This window comes from Pundamilia nyererei, unplaced genomic scaffold, assembly GCF_000239375.1.
Source record: "Pundamilia nyererei isolate P.nyererei 1_Seehausen unplaced genomic scaffold, PunNye1.0 scaffold00004, whole genome shotgun sequence".
NCBI classification, from domain to species: domain Eukaryota; kingdom Metazoa; phylum Chordata; class Actinopteri; order Cichliformes; family Cichlidae; genus Pundamilia; species Pundamilia nyererei.
In genome coordinates this window covers 3,553,679-3,568,603 of record NW_005187405.1, presented here as the reverse complement: position 1 = coordinate 3,568,603, position 14,925 = coordinate 3,553,679, and the positions used below count along the sequence as shown (strand labels likewise).

The following is a 14,925-nucleotide window of genomic DNA, read 5'->3' as shown; positions in this document are numbered from 1 at the left end:
TGTCATAATTGAATGAGTTTATTTGCAGTGCTCATGAACGCGAATCATACAGTCTCGATTTACAAGGTCCTTTGTAGAGGAAAATCCATTAATGAGGTCTGAGCTCCAATCGCACGTGAAGAGGAACACATTTTTCTCCACCCCTCGCTCTCGCACAGATTCCTCTCAGCAGGATAACTTCTCCACAGAAGAGAGGGACAGGTGAATAATCGTAGAGGAACACAAGCGGCAGAGTTGCAGACTCGAGAAGGTTTCAATAACATGGTTAATTCAACACTCAGACGCAGACTAAAGGATCTCTCCCAGTATAAGTAGTGGCAGGTTTACCAGCACATGACAAACAGGTGAGCTTGATTGTGTCAGGTGTCCCCGAGTGGAAGGTGGGAATTCTGAAAGGATCAACCCTTGCAAGACAAAGCATGGTTAGGCACACACGCACAAACACATCCACACACTCATAGTGATAAAGAAGGAGAGAGAGAATGGCAGCGATGCACGGGAGGTCCATGACAGCCTTGGCTGTTATAATGGGTAGACGCCTGACCTGATGGATACAGACTCTTTGCTCACTCACGCAGAAATGCACTGATTTACTGACTTTTCTGTCTTTGTCTTTTGTCAGTCAACACCTAATACACTTGTGTGGACTTCCTCTTCTGTATCAAGCTAGAGCTGCTTGCCACTTGTGGTAGTTTATGTGTAATAACCAGAAATGAGAAATATGTAACCAAGACATGAGATGGTTTTGGTGGAAAGTTTATAGTAAGCAATTGCATTTATAGTCCGTGGATCGTGACCTATTTCAGTGGTTCAAATGCACGGCTTTTCCTTTGTTGCATCGGTCTTCGGTATAAAATAAGCCCCTTTGACCTAAAACCTTCGTATAACCTCAAAGCAACCCACGTGTAGCGCCCACATTCAGCAAGAGCACGAAGGTCTTCGGTGAAATACCTGATCCTCTTCAAACACTTATCCCCATATGCTTCTAAATGTCACACACTGTATTAGTTATTTTTAGGTATCTTACATTTTAAGTGCATGTTGAGATTCACAAAGAGGAACAACACCTTAAAAACATTGTGCTAACATGTGTCTTTTTAAAGTTCTTTCAAAAAATACCCAAATATAAGCTCATGTACACATTTAAAGTTCCTGTATTTTACTGCAGTTTAGTCCATTATAATTCAGAAGGAAATGCTTTTTTTGCTGGGTTTTCGCTGTGGAGGTTTCGTTGTGGTTTTTTAAACCACACTTTTTATTGTGACAGCGTAAATTACTTTCTACTTTGCAAATTTTTCTCTGTGTTTACAGTTAACATGATATGATGTTTTCTTAAAGGTTAAACAGTCCCACCATGAAGACAAGTGAGTTGGAATAATTGTAGATGATCGTTTAGTTTCTAGAATGTCAGCTGACACGTGCTCTTACATTTTTATACAACCTGTTGCACACATATTGGTTATCGTGTTGTGGGTCATGTTGTTTTCTGTGTGAGCTTTGCCGCCAGCAGCCAGCGACTCTTTTGGTTTGCTGGTGTAAACAATGCAGTATCAGCGCGCGTGTAAGAGAAAATCTTTATAAATGCATTTTGTGTTGTGCTGTTTGAATGATGTATCATTCCTCCTTTACTCTTAATTCTCTATTTAACAGGTATTACAGTCACAATTTGAATTCTACTGGAAGGATTGTACAGCACACATTTTTGTTAACTTTAAAAAACAAGACTTGGGTTCCCCAGTTTGAAATTATTTTGGATTTTTTCTAATCAATGCAGGATCAAAAATACGGCCTTTGCATCAGTCTTGTTGTAAGCTGCAGCTTAACCAGACATTTTTGGTCACCTTTAACGAGCTTCGGGCATTCTGGCTGGAAATTTCTTGGCACTGACTCGGCCACAAATTTTTTGATTACTATCAAAAGTGTAGGCCATTGGTGTCCAACTCCAGGCCTCAAGGGCTGGTGTCCTGCAGGTTTTAGATACTACCCTGGGTCAACACATCAGAATCAAATGATTAGTTCATTACCAGGCCTCTGGAGAACTTCAAGACATGTTGAGGAGGTAATTTAGCCATTTAAATCTACCGTGTTGGATCAAGGACACATCTGAAACCTGCAGGACACCGGCTCTTGAGGCCTGGAGTTGGACACCCCTGGTGTAGGCTACCAAAACATTTAATAGGCGTGCATCTATACTTTTGTTCCCGTGTGGGTTACAATACCGGCATTCATTTTATATTTAATCCCCTAGTTGTGCCATATTTTGAATTTCTACGGTGTAAACCTTTTTGTATTTTCTGTTTAATCGGCTGCTATAAGACAGTTATTTCTTCTTCTTCTTTTTTTTGGCTGCACATAGAAAACACATATGTTCCATAGCCCAGGATGACATCATTGATGTGGAAAAAGCATAACATTTTATGGACACTGGTCTATCAAATCTCCACCAATGAAAACTCTTTCCTTGCTTGAAAGCAAGGCTCATTCAGAAAATCTACCTGTAGCAGATATGAAATAACAGTTAATTACACAATGGTAAGAAAAATCTGTCACAACACAGGAAAAGATAGGCCTGAAGCAAACCCACTCACACAGACAGAGTGGGTTTGCTAGTTTCAGTTTAGTTTTTATTATCTTTTGTATTTATGATGATACAATGATAAAGAATAGAATAAATATTAGAGATCTAGAGTGATTGTAGTGATCTCAGTCTCAAAAGCACATTTGACCGTGTCCACAGAGTGTCCTGTGGGAGTTGCTCTGGGAGTATGGGCATCTAAGAGCCGATCAGTCCTTATACTTCTATTGCAAGACCTTGGTCTGCATAGCCGGCAAATAAGTTTGCTGGTGGGTGTTGGACTCCATCAGGGCTGATTCTGATCATAAATTTTATGGACAGAATTTATAGCAGTAGTCAAGTGGCAAAAGGCTTCCACTTTGTTCTCAGAATCTCGTATCTGCTTTTTGCAGATGATGTGGTTCATCAGCACCTCCAAGTCTGAGGTCATAGTCATCAGCCAGAAAAGGGTGGAATTACCACTCTGGGTTGGGGGTGAGTTACTGATGAGTTACTAATGATTAGTTACATCCTTTTACTTGATCAATGTACATTTTATTTTGCAACAATCCAAAACAGTGAAAAATACAATGTCAAGTCCAGAATATTCTTCAGTAAAACCTCAAAGGTACTGAATGCTCAAAAATATGCTGAAAGGAAACTTAAGCACATACTCCCACACAATGTAACTGTTTAATTTAACATTAAACACAGTTAAGGCTCACAAATCACATTCCCATCTAAGTGGGAATAAATAAAATACATATGCAACAGTGGGAAGTGTAATAGTTTATACTTCCAGTGTCTTTGAATGAAACAGTTCGGCTATACTTCTGTTTGCTCTCCAGTTGTATTTAGCAGAGGCTGAGCAACCCAAGCGTGTTCCTTCTTCTTTTTCCTAACAAAAGATAAAGATGGAAACACCACAAAGGAGAAACAAAGATGTTCTTTTTATGAACAAATACGCGAAACACTGATACATCTTACACCACATTGTTTGTTTTATTAAAACAGACACTAATGTGTCCTTGTATTTGAATACAAATACCATATATAAAATATCACACTTGGGTAATAAAATAGTGACAGGTTTATAATTGAATTTTTGTCTCAGCCTTTTGGATTATGACCAGTAAAAATCAATGGTTGTAGCTATGTTTAAACCAGTGACATTTCCCTAATTTAATAATGACGCTTTTGTGATGTCAATGCTGAGAGTCACAAAAAGGAGCAACGCCTTATAAAATTTCCCACATTGCACTGCTGCCTCTACAGGAGTCTTTGTCCGGTCAGGGTGTGTTAATGCAACAATTAACATGTATGATGCAATGTTTTTCTTTTAAATTGCCCATAATTATAATTCCTTGCTTCCTACTGAGCTGGTTTGAAATCAATTCCTCCCAAAAGTTACACGTTTTTACACAGTTAATAAGTAATCACACTACCTTTTTGTGACAGGTGTGTGTATGTGCATAAACACTGTAAGACTGGAAAAGTGTTAAATAAAAGTTGTTCCATAAATTTCCATAATCAAAACAAATGTTTCCAAACACTGCCGTTGTGTGGATCCATGTGGATTCATACGCCCCTCCTACTTGTGCCTCTGCTGGGACTTTTTGTGATGATGTCACATGTCTTGATGCGTTTAGAGCTGAGGTATAAATGAGGCTGCTGAGATTAACAGTTTTACCAGCACAACCTCTCTGACTCCACCTGAAAAGGTGAGACAGTTTCATCATCAGAGTCACTGCTGCCAACACAAACGAAGAAGACATGCTGCCAATCCGAGCTGTGGTGGTGATCACACTTACTGTTTGTCTGACTGCAAACACATCAGCAGGTTCGTATTTGTTGCTTTCTTGCCTTTCTATGATTTGTTTCTTGTTTAGTCACAAATTGTCTTTCCTTCTTTCACAGCTTATCCTGACTGCTGTCGAAGGTACATGAGAGGCAGATTACCATATTCAGCCATCGAGGGGTACTCAGTCCAGACTGATACAGAGATGTGTCCCATCAGTGCCATCATGTGAGCATCATTACAATTACTTTAACAAACTGCTTTAAAGAAACTAGTGTTTACTGTGGGTGTGCAAATATCAACATATTGCTTTATTTTAATGTAGTTTCCACACAAAGAAGGGGAAAGCATGTGCCAATCCAGCTCTGAAGTGGGTGATTGATGCTATTGATCGCATAAGGTGAGATCTTTAGAAACAGAATAAAGAGCAAATGTTTTGATTTTCTAATAAACAGCAAGAGAAGTAACTCCATCTATCATCATTTTAGGAAAAAAGCGCAGAAGATCCACCAGCGCAGCTCACAGCTGCAGATGTAGAAGATCATTGGAGCTTTTTAAAGAGACCACTGATGCCAGCTACAGAAAACCAAGTTTTTTATGAGATCTTTGCATCCAGCAACTGTTTTATAGTCCAGTGAACTCCATCATGTGGAGCCTGCTGTAAATAAGAAAGATGTTGTCAAACAATGGACATATTAGCTCAGTTTTAAGAGGTCTATAATATTAATTTATACTTTATAATTGTAATATTTTGGTTTTGTGCATGTACTGTTGTGTTAAATAAGAGTAATTTATGCAATTGTTTTTGTGGTTTTATACATACATTGAAATAAAATGAGTACCTCTTGTGGGTCTAAAACTATTAGCACGTATGCGCTGTTGAATTTTTTCACACTAAACACGTGACACTGCATTCCTCCTTTAATCTTTCCAGAGTTCCAGCTCTAGACATTTGTGTCATAACATGAAACCTAGAAAACAGCTAAACAATAACTGACGAAACTTCTCAAAGGAGGAAGTTGTGGGAGCTGCTTATGTAAAGCATGTAGTAGAGCAGGTATTTCATCAGCTATGATGAAGTGGAAGGCTTAGAAGGCTTAAATAAGAGCTGCAAAATGCATAACTGCCTGTTTTCTGTCCACTTTAGTGTTAATAGGTCAAGGTCAAGGTCAAATTTATTTATATAGCACATTTCAAACAGCCGATGCTGCACAAAGTGCTTAACAATATAAGCCATTCAACTTTACCCCATTCAACTTTAAACTTGAAGTAATGTGATGATTAACTGGTGTGATAATCCGCCTCAGTTTGTCTTTGTCAGTCACATGATTCTGGAGTGAAGCCAAGGAAGTCTAGCCAGGTAGCAGGTGGCAGTTGAGCTGATGGTAACAGACTCTTTGCTCACTCATTCAAGAATGCACTGATTTATTGACTGTCAATTTTCTACAATTAAAAACCATAAAAAAAACTTGTCTGTACTTTCGAACAGAAAATGTTAAAATATTCACATGACCTTGACAACAACACCTGATTAATGGCAGATAACCAACAAGGAAGTTGCTGAGACATTTCCACAGTCCTACCTGCGGGCAAAGACAGGTGAAATTTTCCGGCGGCCCTGCCAGAACCACAGAGCTGCCAGAGAACAGGGAGGAGTCTACAATAGGGGAAGTCCAGGTCCTCAGACAGAGCTGCACCTACACACTCTGCTTGGATGGTTCAGCTTCCTGTGACCATCTTTGCTGCATTCCTGTACATTTCACTTTTGCATTATATTTAAAAACACAGACTAGCTACATTATGTACTCATGAAACTTGGAGAAAGGAAAGCTGCTGCAGCTGTGTGCCGAGGGAGCTCGGTTTCAATTTGGGCAAATTTCCTCCCTCAAGTACTTTAACATTGTTGCTTTACACTTTAATAATATTATTTAACATTGCACCACAAAATTATGTGAATAACATTCGTTTTTAGAAGGTAATCATGCTTCATCTGATATCCTGTTTGACTTTTTAACAATTACTCACTTAACACAACACAGTGACGTGGATATGATCAAGTGGGGCTGCTGGTACACTGAGGGGACACACTGCAGGGATTCTATGCATTATAAGTTCACTATTACACACACCCGGCTCAAAAATAAAGTAATGAAAAAACTGTGGCAGTGCAAACATTTTTCTAAAGATTTACTAGGTCAACTTTATGCACAAAATTAAAAGATTTGCTTTTCACTCTAAAAAAGAAAACATTGGTAAACCTTAAGATATATCAGAACAACATGATGCAATGCCCTTCTGAAAATTCTCAGCTTTTGACTTTAGTTGCTGACTTTAAAAAGAGCTCCTCTTTTAGTCAAGTACCTGAACTTTCTTGTTCATCTAATTCCAATATTCCTGGAATATGGTTGAAAATAAACTTGTAGCTTCAGTGGTATGTATTCCCCCATTCTCAGAGGCTTGGCTTGTATTGCTCCCAGCTGGCGACCTGGGACTTTTCATCTGTTTGGCTGCTGTACTAACCACTGCACCGTGGCAACACATGGAGCCTTCCTTTACAAACATTTAGCTGATAAAACTACATTTATTTAATGTAGAATAAATAAAATGAAGAGGACACAGCCGAAGGTTAGCTGAAACACTTTCTTCTGAATAGGTAAACCACACTAGTTTGGTTAAAGCCATAATCTTTGCAGGTAAAAAGTGAACTGGAAATACATCCCAATCATTCTATGAATGAATTATCACATGCTTGGCTGGCTGGATTGTTAGCAGTTTGGTTTGATGATGGGTTGGATGGTTGGAGGGTCAGTATTACTTTTACTATTAAGAAACTGTGTCCTTTAGTCTCATTTACTTATCAGAATTTTGTCTTTGCTGATGTAAAACTCAGTAGTTTAGTGTTATTCTTAAAAATGCAACTAAAAAGTTTTCAGCAAGACTAAAAATGAAATCAGATATATTGAGTTTAATATAGTTTGTTACTTTTAAGTCAAAAACTTTAAATTAGTGTATATTTACCCAGGCATACTTGAGCTTTTCATAAGCTTGTCTTTTATTGAGTACTTTACATCAGGTGCTGTATGGCTTGTTGCTGCTGGATCTGCGGTCATTTTCCTGGAATAAGAAGGAAAATGTGATCTCGCCTACTTAATCTTTAAATAGTTTTGAAACAGACATTTAATCATACCTGGAATTTTTTCAAACTAATATTATCAGTGAAATAGTAAGCATCTGCACATATTTGGTCTATAAATATCACAACATTCCATGATCAATGCAATTTCAGAAGCCTGCAGATCCATGGATCCATGTGTATTTATAGGTCCCTCCCACACGTTCCACCTGTTTTGTTTTTATTTTTAACTTTCAATGCTGGGATTTTTCTAGTTCGCTAAGAGCTGAGGTATAAATGAGGCTGCTGTGATCAGCACATCACCAGCACAACCTCTCTGACTCCACCTGAAAAGGCGAGACAGTTTCATCATCAGAGTCACTGCTGCCAACACAAACGAAGAAGACATGCTGCCAATCCGAGCTGTGGTGGTGATCGCACTTACTGTTTGTCTGACTGCAAACACATCAGCAGGTTTGTATTTCTTTCCTTCTTGTTTTATTTTCTTTAATTTTTTTCTGTTTAATCACATTTACACATAAGCATTATTTTTTGTCCTCTGTTATATGAACAAATTGTCTTTCCTTCTTTCACAGCTTATCCTCACTGCTGTCGAGGGTACATTACAGGCAAATTACCATATTCAGCCATCAAGGGGTACTCAGTCCAGACTGACACAGAGATGTGTCCCATCAATGCCATCATGTGAGCATCATTACAATTACTTTAACAAACTGCTTTAAAGAAATTAGTGTTTATTGTGGGTGTATAAATATCAACCTATTGCTTTATTTTAATGTAGTTTCCACACAAAGAAGGGGAAAGCATGCGCCAATCCAGCTCTGAAGTGGGTGATTGACGCTATCAATCGTATAAGGTGAGATTTTTAGAAACAGAATAAAGAGCAAATGTTCTGATTTTCTAATAAACAGCAAGAGAAGTAACTCCATCTATCATCATTTTAGGAAAAAAGCGCAGAGGATCCACCAGCACAGCTCACAGCTGCAGATGTAGAAGATCATCTGAGGTTTTTAAACAGACCACTGACCCCAGCTACAGAAAACAAACTAAGAGCTTGTATAATATTTATTTATACTTTGTAAATATCTAGTGTTGTGGCAAAAAAGCGTAATTTATGAATATGATTTTGTGATTTTATACATACATTTAAATAAAATGAATCTAAACTATTACCCGTTATGTGCTGTTGAGTTTTTTTCACATTTAACACGTGGCGCTGCATTCCTCCTTTTATTTTGTTTCCTAGTTTGAAACAGTGAAAAATTCCAGCTTGGAAGTTCTGTGCTGCAATCTAATTGTTAAACAATAGCAGATGAAAGTCCTGTGACATCAGCAGGAGGAAGTCACAGGCTGTTTATTTAAAGCATGTATCAGAACGGGTATTTCTGTGCTCTGATAATGGTGTTTAGTTGCACTTTTTACTACAGGCTGGTAATAATGATGCAATAGTGGGGGTAATGAGGTGGAAGGAGCCCAGTAATAACACAAAAAGAGGACGTTATTACTAATTACTAAAGTAATATCAAGGTCATATCATGAATCACAATTGTTTGACAAAAACCAATATTAGACTAATTGGGTGATAAGAGGCCAGAAAATGGGAATAGTGGGAAATGTAGAAACAACATATGCCAATAAAACAATGCCAGTTAGTACAGCAGTATATCGAGGACAATATGATAAACTGCTAGCAATAAAATTGTAAGAACTGTGCATTTGAATTTTTATTTACTGACTTTAAAGTGGTTGTAACCTCATAACAATAAGGTAATATGGGTTAATGTTTTAACGTATTAGGATAGTATTACCATATTATGATGCTAATATGAATCTTACCTTACATCTGCAGCGGAAACATGCTGGCCTGTTACCTGGAAACATCTGCGATACTTTCTGAGCAGCTATACAACACTTTGATAATCAAATGTAGCTTTAGGCCACATCGGTACGCGAGTGAAAGTGATTTTTAGATGGCATGGATGCACAGCGGTCATGTGGCGAGTCCTTCATGTGCTGCTGTGCACTGCCACCCACTGCGGGTACTCTGCACTACACACCGTGGCTGTTCAGCAGTCTTATGCTCTTATGGTCACTTCACATTTTGCTTGATCATTATTTACAGTTTCATAATCGCTTTATTGGGAAATGTTTCTATATTATTATTCCAATTTTCTGGCTTTTTATCACCCAATTTATGGTTTCTTATGGCAGTTTGTTGTCTTTTCTGGTCATTTTGTGTATAATTGATTCAATTAATTTTATTTTTAAATCTCATTGTGGTCCCTGAATCTTTGGCTCCTTGATTTTTCTGTCTCTTTATTCCTTTAACTGTTTTGGCATTTTGTTTGTTGCCTTCTAGCTTTATACTTCTTTGTAATAGTTTTAAATGCGTATCTTTTTTTTCCTAGTAGTTTTTCATTGTATGTATTTATGTATTTGTTTGATCAGATATATTAACTGCAATATAGTTTACTACCTCTAGTCTAAGGAGCTTGCAAAGAAAGCATCTGGACTTCTTTGAGTTGCTTGAAGACGTTTCACCTCTCATCCGAGAAGCTTCTTCAGTTCTAAGGTCAAATGGTGGAGAGTCCCAGATTTAAACCCAGTGGGAGTTTCCCCCCAAACAGGGACAAAGGGACCCCCTGATTATCCTCTAACTAATCACATGAGCCAAGGTGTGAAAATGGGTGTGGGTCACAATCAGCCTGGTTTCGGGTGAGCTCATTCTGAAACCTAACCCCACCCTATCATGTGATTTCCTGAGGTCAGATGGCCCAGGATGTAAGTGGGCGTTAAGGCGTCTGGGGAGGGATCTCAAAACTGGATTATAGATGGCAGAGAGTTGGTGTCGTAAACCCCCGCCTCTGTTCAAAGATGGTCGCTCACAGTGGACATAGATGGCTTCTTTCACTCCTCTTTCAAACCATCTGTCCTCTCTGTCCAAAATGTGAACATTGGCATCCTCGAAAGAGTGTCCTTTATCCTTAAGATGCAGATGGACTGCTGAGTCTTGTCCTGTGGAGGTGGCCCCTCTGTGTTGTGCCATGCGCTTGTGAAGTGGCTGTTTGGTCTCTCCAATGTAGAGGTCTGAGCATTCCTCGCTGCACTGTACAGCATACACCACATTGTTAAGTTTGTGTTTTGGAGTTTTGTCTTTCGGGTGAACCAGTTTCTGTCTGAGTGTGTTGCTGGGTCTGAAATACACTGGGATGTTGTGCTTGGCGAAAACTCTCCTGAGTTTCTCTGATACACCGGCTACATGTTCATCGTGACCTTTTCCAGCTCTCCAACTCCACAGATTTTCATTTTTATTTGTAATTTTGCATTAGTTGATCATTTATCCTCTTTAAACACTTTATCCCCATGTGCTTCTGAATGTCTCACACTGTATTAGTTTTATTTTTGCCTCTTTTATGTTTTAATTGTTTTAACTGCCTGGTGAGTCACAAAGACACTCCTTATAAAACTTCCCATGTTGCAGGAGCTGGCTTTGCAGGAGTTTTTGTCTTGTCAGGGAGTGTTAACCTAACATGTGACCCAATATTTGTATGCATATATATATATCTTTAAAATTTATATAAATTTATAATTGTGTGTATGTATAGATAGATAGATAGAACCTGGAAGTCCCGAGGTCAAAATGGGAGACGCCCCCAAGGGTGATGGACAACGACCGAGCTAAGATCCTGTGGGACTTCCAGATACAGACGGACAAAATGGTGGTGGCTAACCACCATAGTGGTGGTGGTGACAAACAGAAGAAGACGGCCGTAGTGATCGATGTAGCGGTTCCGAACGACAGCAACATCAGGAAGAAGGAACACGAGAAGCTCGAGAAATACCAAGGGCTCAGAGAAGAGCTCGAGAAGATGTGGAGGGTGAAGGTGATGGTGGTCCCAGTGGTATGCCAGCCATCATCCTCCCAAATACTGCATGTTAAGCTTTATAATATGTTGCTTTGTTTATTCATTCATCATTTTAAAGTTTGGATTCTTTTTCTGGACAGACGTTTGAAGAAATAAAAAAAACTAAAAATGATCGTAGATATACATGCATATAGAACCGTTAGACAGAACACTTTTTTTGCACTGATATTAAATTTTTAACATTTAATAATTTTGCTGGAACAAGAACACCATCTTTTCCTCACCTGCTTGGAAATATGTCATCATGAATGTTTGTTTTTTACTGATATCATCTGTGAAATAAACATGTGCACACATATTTGCATGTTTACTAAAGTCAAAACAAAGGTATGCAGTCACTAACACAGTGTAGTTTGTATTTATAGCCACTCCCACCTGCTCCACCTGTTCCACCGCTTTCTCTTTTTTTATCTTTAACTCGGGAAAATGCTGGGACTTTTTGTGATGATGTCACATGTCTCTTGATGCGCTTAGAGCTGAGGTATACATGAGGCTGCTGTGGTTAGCAGGTTTACCAGCACAACCTCTCTGGCTCCATCTGAAAAGGTGAGACAGTTTCATCATCAGAGTCAGTGCTGCCAACACAAACGAAGAAGACATGCTGCCAATCCGAGCTGTGGTGGTGATCGCACTTACTGTTTGTCTGACTGCAAACACATCAGCAGGTTTGTATTTGTTTCCTTCTTGCCTTATTTTCTTTGATTTTTTTTTCTGTTTAATCACATTTACACATAAGCATACACATATTTTAATTTAACACATTTTCTTTCCTTCTTTCACAGCTTATCGTTACTGCTGTCGAAGGTACATGAGAGGCAGATTACAATGTTCAGCCATCGAGGGGTACTCAGTCCAGACTGTCACAGAGATGTGTCCCATCAATGCCATCATGTGAGCATCATTACAATTACTTTAACAAACTGCTTTAAAGAAACTAGTGTTTACTGTGGGTGTATAAATATTAACATATTGCTTTGTTTTAATGTAGTTTCTACACAAAGAAGTGGAAAGTATGCGCCAATCCAGCTCTGAGATGGGTGATGAACTGTGTCGATCGCATAAGGTGAGATCTTTAGAAACAGAATAAAGAGCAAACACTGTGATTTTCTAATAAACAGCAGGAGAAGTAACTCCATCTATCATCATTTTAGGAATAGAGCGCAGAGGATCCACCAGCTCAGCAGCCTGTGATTCCTCACTGTTTTATAGTGAACAGCGTCTTATGGAGCCTGCTGCAAATGACAAATATGCTGCAGATATCAACTCAGTTTTAAGAGCTTGTGTAACATTAAATGTTTGTATTCATTGTAAATATAAGAGTTGTCCATGAATTAAGCTGTGGTGAGAAAGCGTAACCAGTTCCATGAGTGGTTGTGTGGTTTCAGGGAAACATTGAGTACCTGTTCAGGTCTAAAACCACTTCTGCTTGTGTGCTGTTGAATTTGTCCACATTAACACGTGACACTGCATGCCTCCTTTTATCTTAGTTCTTTGTTTATCTTCTCACGCTGAAAGATTCCAGCTCTGAAAGTTCTCACTGTGAGAAGTTTTCTGGAAGTTCTGTGCCACGTGATAAAAAACCCAGGAAGTCGTTAAACATTAATAGGTGAATTTCCAGTAACATAAGCAGAAAGACAATGTGGGACCTGTTTCTTTAAAGAACGTTGCAGAGCAGGTATTTCTTTGTTGACAGTTAGATGAGAAATCTGCCCTGATTTTAATCTGTAGCTTTTCTGTGGTTAAGCTAGTTTGACCTTTGACTTAGTATAATACCTCGTTACACATTACCTGCATTCATTTTGTGTTTAATCTTATTGTATTATATTCTGATTTATGAAGATCTTCATTTTTTGTATTTTCCATTTAATTTGCTGCTTAAACACAGTCATTTCCCAGCTGTTGGCATAAATAAAGTATTTCTCGTCTTATCTTAATTATATTTTGCTGGATTCTGTGCATGCAAGGAACCGAGGCTCCTTCAGAAACAGCCTGTAGGCAGCAGAGTTATCAAAATTAAGATTTTTTTTAAAAATTTGATTGGTTTTAGTGTTAAGTTTTACTCACTACGATAAACTTGGCTGCAGTGGTAAGCGTCTGTGGGTAAGACATGGAGTAAATATTAAAGAACAGCAATTTATCTTTTTAATGGTAATAATGTAATATGGCAATGAGGGAAAGATTTTTAAGTAGACAAAATAAGAAATACAAAAGGACTGTACAGCTGCAAAGTGCTGTCAGGAGCACATTTTCAATATTCTGCAAAGGTCTTGAGCAAACCCTAATTTCTTTAAAATTAGCTAGAAAAGTGAGAGATGTATGCAACGATTTATTGAAACATGTACAGACATAAATAGAAATAGAGTCTATATAAAGTATATAAATCAAAAACAGAGTATGTACTGTTATGAAGGAAGGAAGGCTCAGGGTTTAAGTAATCAGCATCATGGGCTCATCCGATTAGAATAAGAATAAAGCAGTCATCAAATCAATAAAGCAAAGAAGGAAGGAAAGACACATATGGACTGCCAATGCTGAAAGAAAACAGAGATTTAAGTTACTCATTACTTTAAACAATACATAAAATAAAAACCCCAAACAGAACCTCACCTCTGCTGCCGCCCCGTGTGGGAGTGAAGAAGGAGTGAGCCAAAAGTGAATGCAGTCCTTATATTATGTGTGACAGGTGAGTGCAATTAAGGACAAGCACCACACCCAATCAAAGGTGAGAGAACTAAACAAGGTGTATTTGGTGAAGTGAGTGGGTGTGCTGGGATGTGCTAAAAGGTGGGTCTTTACAACATGTACAATTCTAAAGAGCTTGAAAGTCAGTATTTGGTGTGACCGGCATTATTCTTCAACACAGGCTGAACTCTCTTCATGGAGCTTTCTCTTAATCTCTAAGTAGTCTGCAGGAATAATTCTCCAGGCTTGAAGGACATTCAAAGCTCTTCTTTGGATGTTGGCCGTCTTTTATTCGGTTCTCTATCACGATGAGGTCTGGGCTCTGAGGAGGCCAAAATCTGACAGTACTTATCTGTGATCATAATTCCCAACACCACTTACTATTAGGGATGGGTATCGTTTAGGTTTTATCCGATACCAGTACCAAACCGGTACTTTTGAAACGGTGTCGGTGCTTAAACGGTGCTCAAACTGGTGCTTAAATAATGGAGAACACAAAATTGGTCCAAAAACCTCATGTTCAGCTGTTTTTTTGTAAAAAGATAACAATGTTAGCCTTTTCTGCAGCTATAGGGGATATATGGTATCACTCTCGGCTGGAAACAGTGCTTAAACAGTGGAAAAAAACACAAACTTTGTCCAAAAACCTCTCATGTTTAACTGTTTTCCTCTTTTTCTTTGGTCATTTTAGCCTTTTTGGCCAGGGTGCAGGGAGTATCTGCCATCAAACAAGACGACAGCTGCATGTAACTACGACGGTGTTTGCTAGTTCACCTTACGTGCATTAATGTAATAACGTGGTTAGTGTACTCAACGTAAATTACACACGAAC

At 38.6% G+C, this 14,925-nt stretch overlaps 2 protein-coding genes across 2 annotated transcripts; both read left to right on the top strand.

Moving 5' to 3' along the window:
• The first annotated feature begins 1,354 nt into the window (after positions 1 to 1,354).
• On the top strand, positions 1,355 to 4,889 carry LOC106456247 (C-C motif chemokine 20-like). Its single transcript, XM_013911550.1, has 4 exons — positions 1,355 to 1,364; positions 4,472 to 4,580; positions 4,678 to 4,752; positions 4,841 to 4,889. Exons 1-4 carry the CDS (start codon positions 1,355 to 1,357, stop codon positions 4,887 to 4,889), a joined length of 243 nt encoding a protein of 80 aa, XP_013767004.1.
• A 6,992-nt stretch (positions 4,890 to 11,881) lies between these two features.
• On the top strand, positions 11,882 to 13,329 carry LOC102207634 (C-C motif chemokine 20-like). Its single transcript, XM_005721212.1, has 4 exons — positions 11,882 to 12,076; positions 12,194 to 12,302; positions 12,400 to 12,474; positions 12,563 to 13,329. Exons 1-4 carry the CDS (start codon positions 12,010 to 12,012, stop codon positions 12,600 to 12,602), a joined length of 291 nt encoding a protein of 96 aa, XP_005721269.1. The 5' UTR covers positions 11,882 to 12,009; the 3' UTR covers positions 12,603 to 13,329.
• The last annotated feature ends 1,596 nt before the right edge of the window (positions 13,330 to 14,925 follow it).

Coding starts and splice junctions, on each gene's coding strand:
- LOC106456247 (XM_013911550.1), top strand. Junction 4,581..4,677: donor TGTCCCATCAGTGCCATCAT/GTGAGCATCATT, acceptor ATTTTAATGTAG/TTTCCACACAAAGAAGGGGA. Junction 4,753..4,840: donor GATGCTATTGATCGCATAAG/GTGAGATCTTTA, acceptor TCATCATTTTAG/GAAAAAAGCGCAGAAGATCC.
- LOC102207634 (XM_005721212.1), top strand. CDS start 12,010: ATGCTGCCAATCCGAGCTGTGGTGGTGATCGCACTTACTGTTTGTCTG. Junction 12,077..12,193: donor GACTGCAAACACATCAGCAG/GTTTGTATTTGT, acceptor CTTCTTTCACAG/CTTATCGTTACTGCTGTCGA. Junction 12,475..12,562: donor AACTGTGTCGATCGCATAAG/GTGAGATCTTTA, acceptor TCATCATTTTAG/GAATAGAGCGCAGAGGATCC.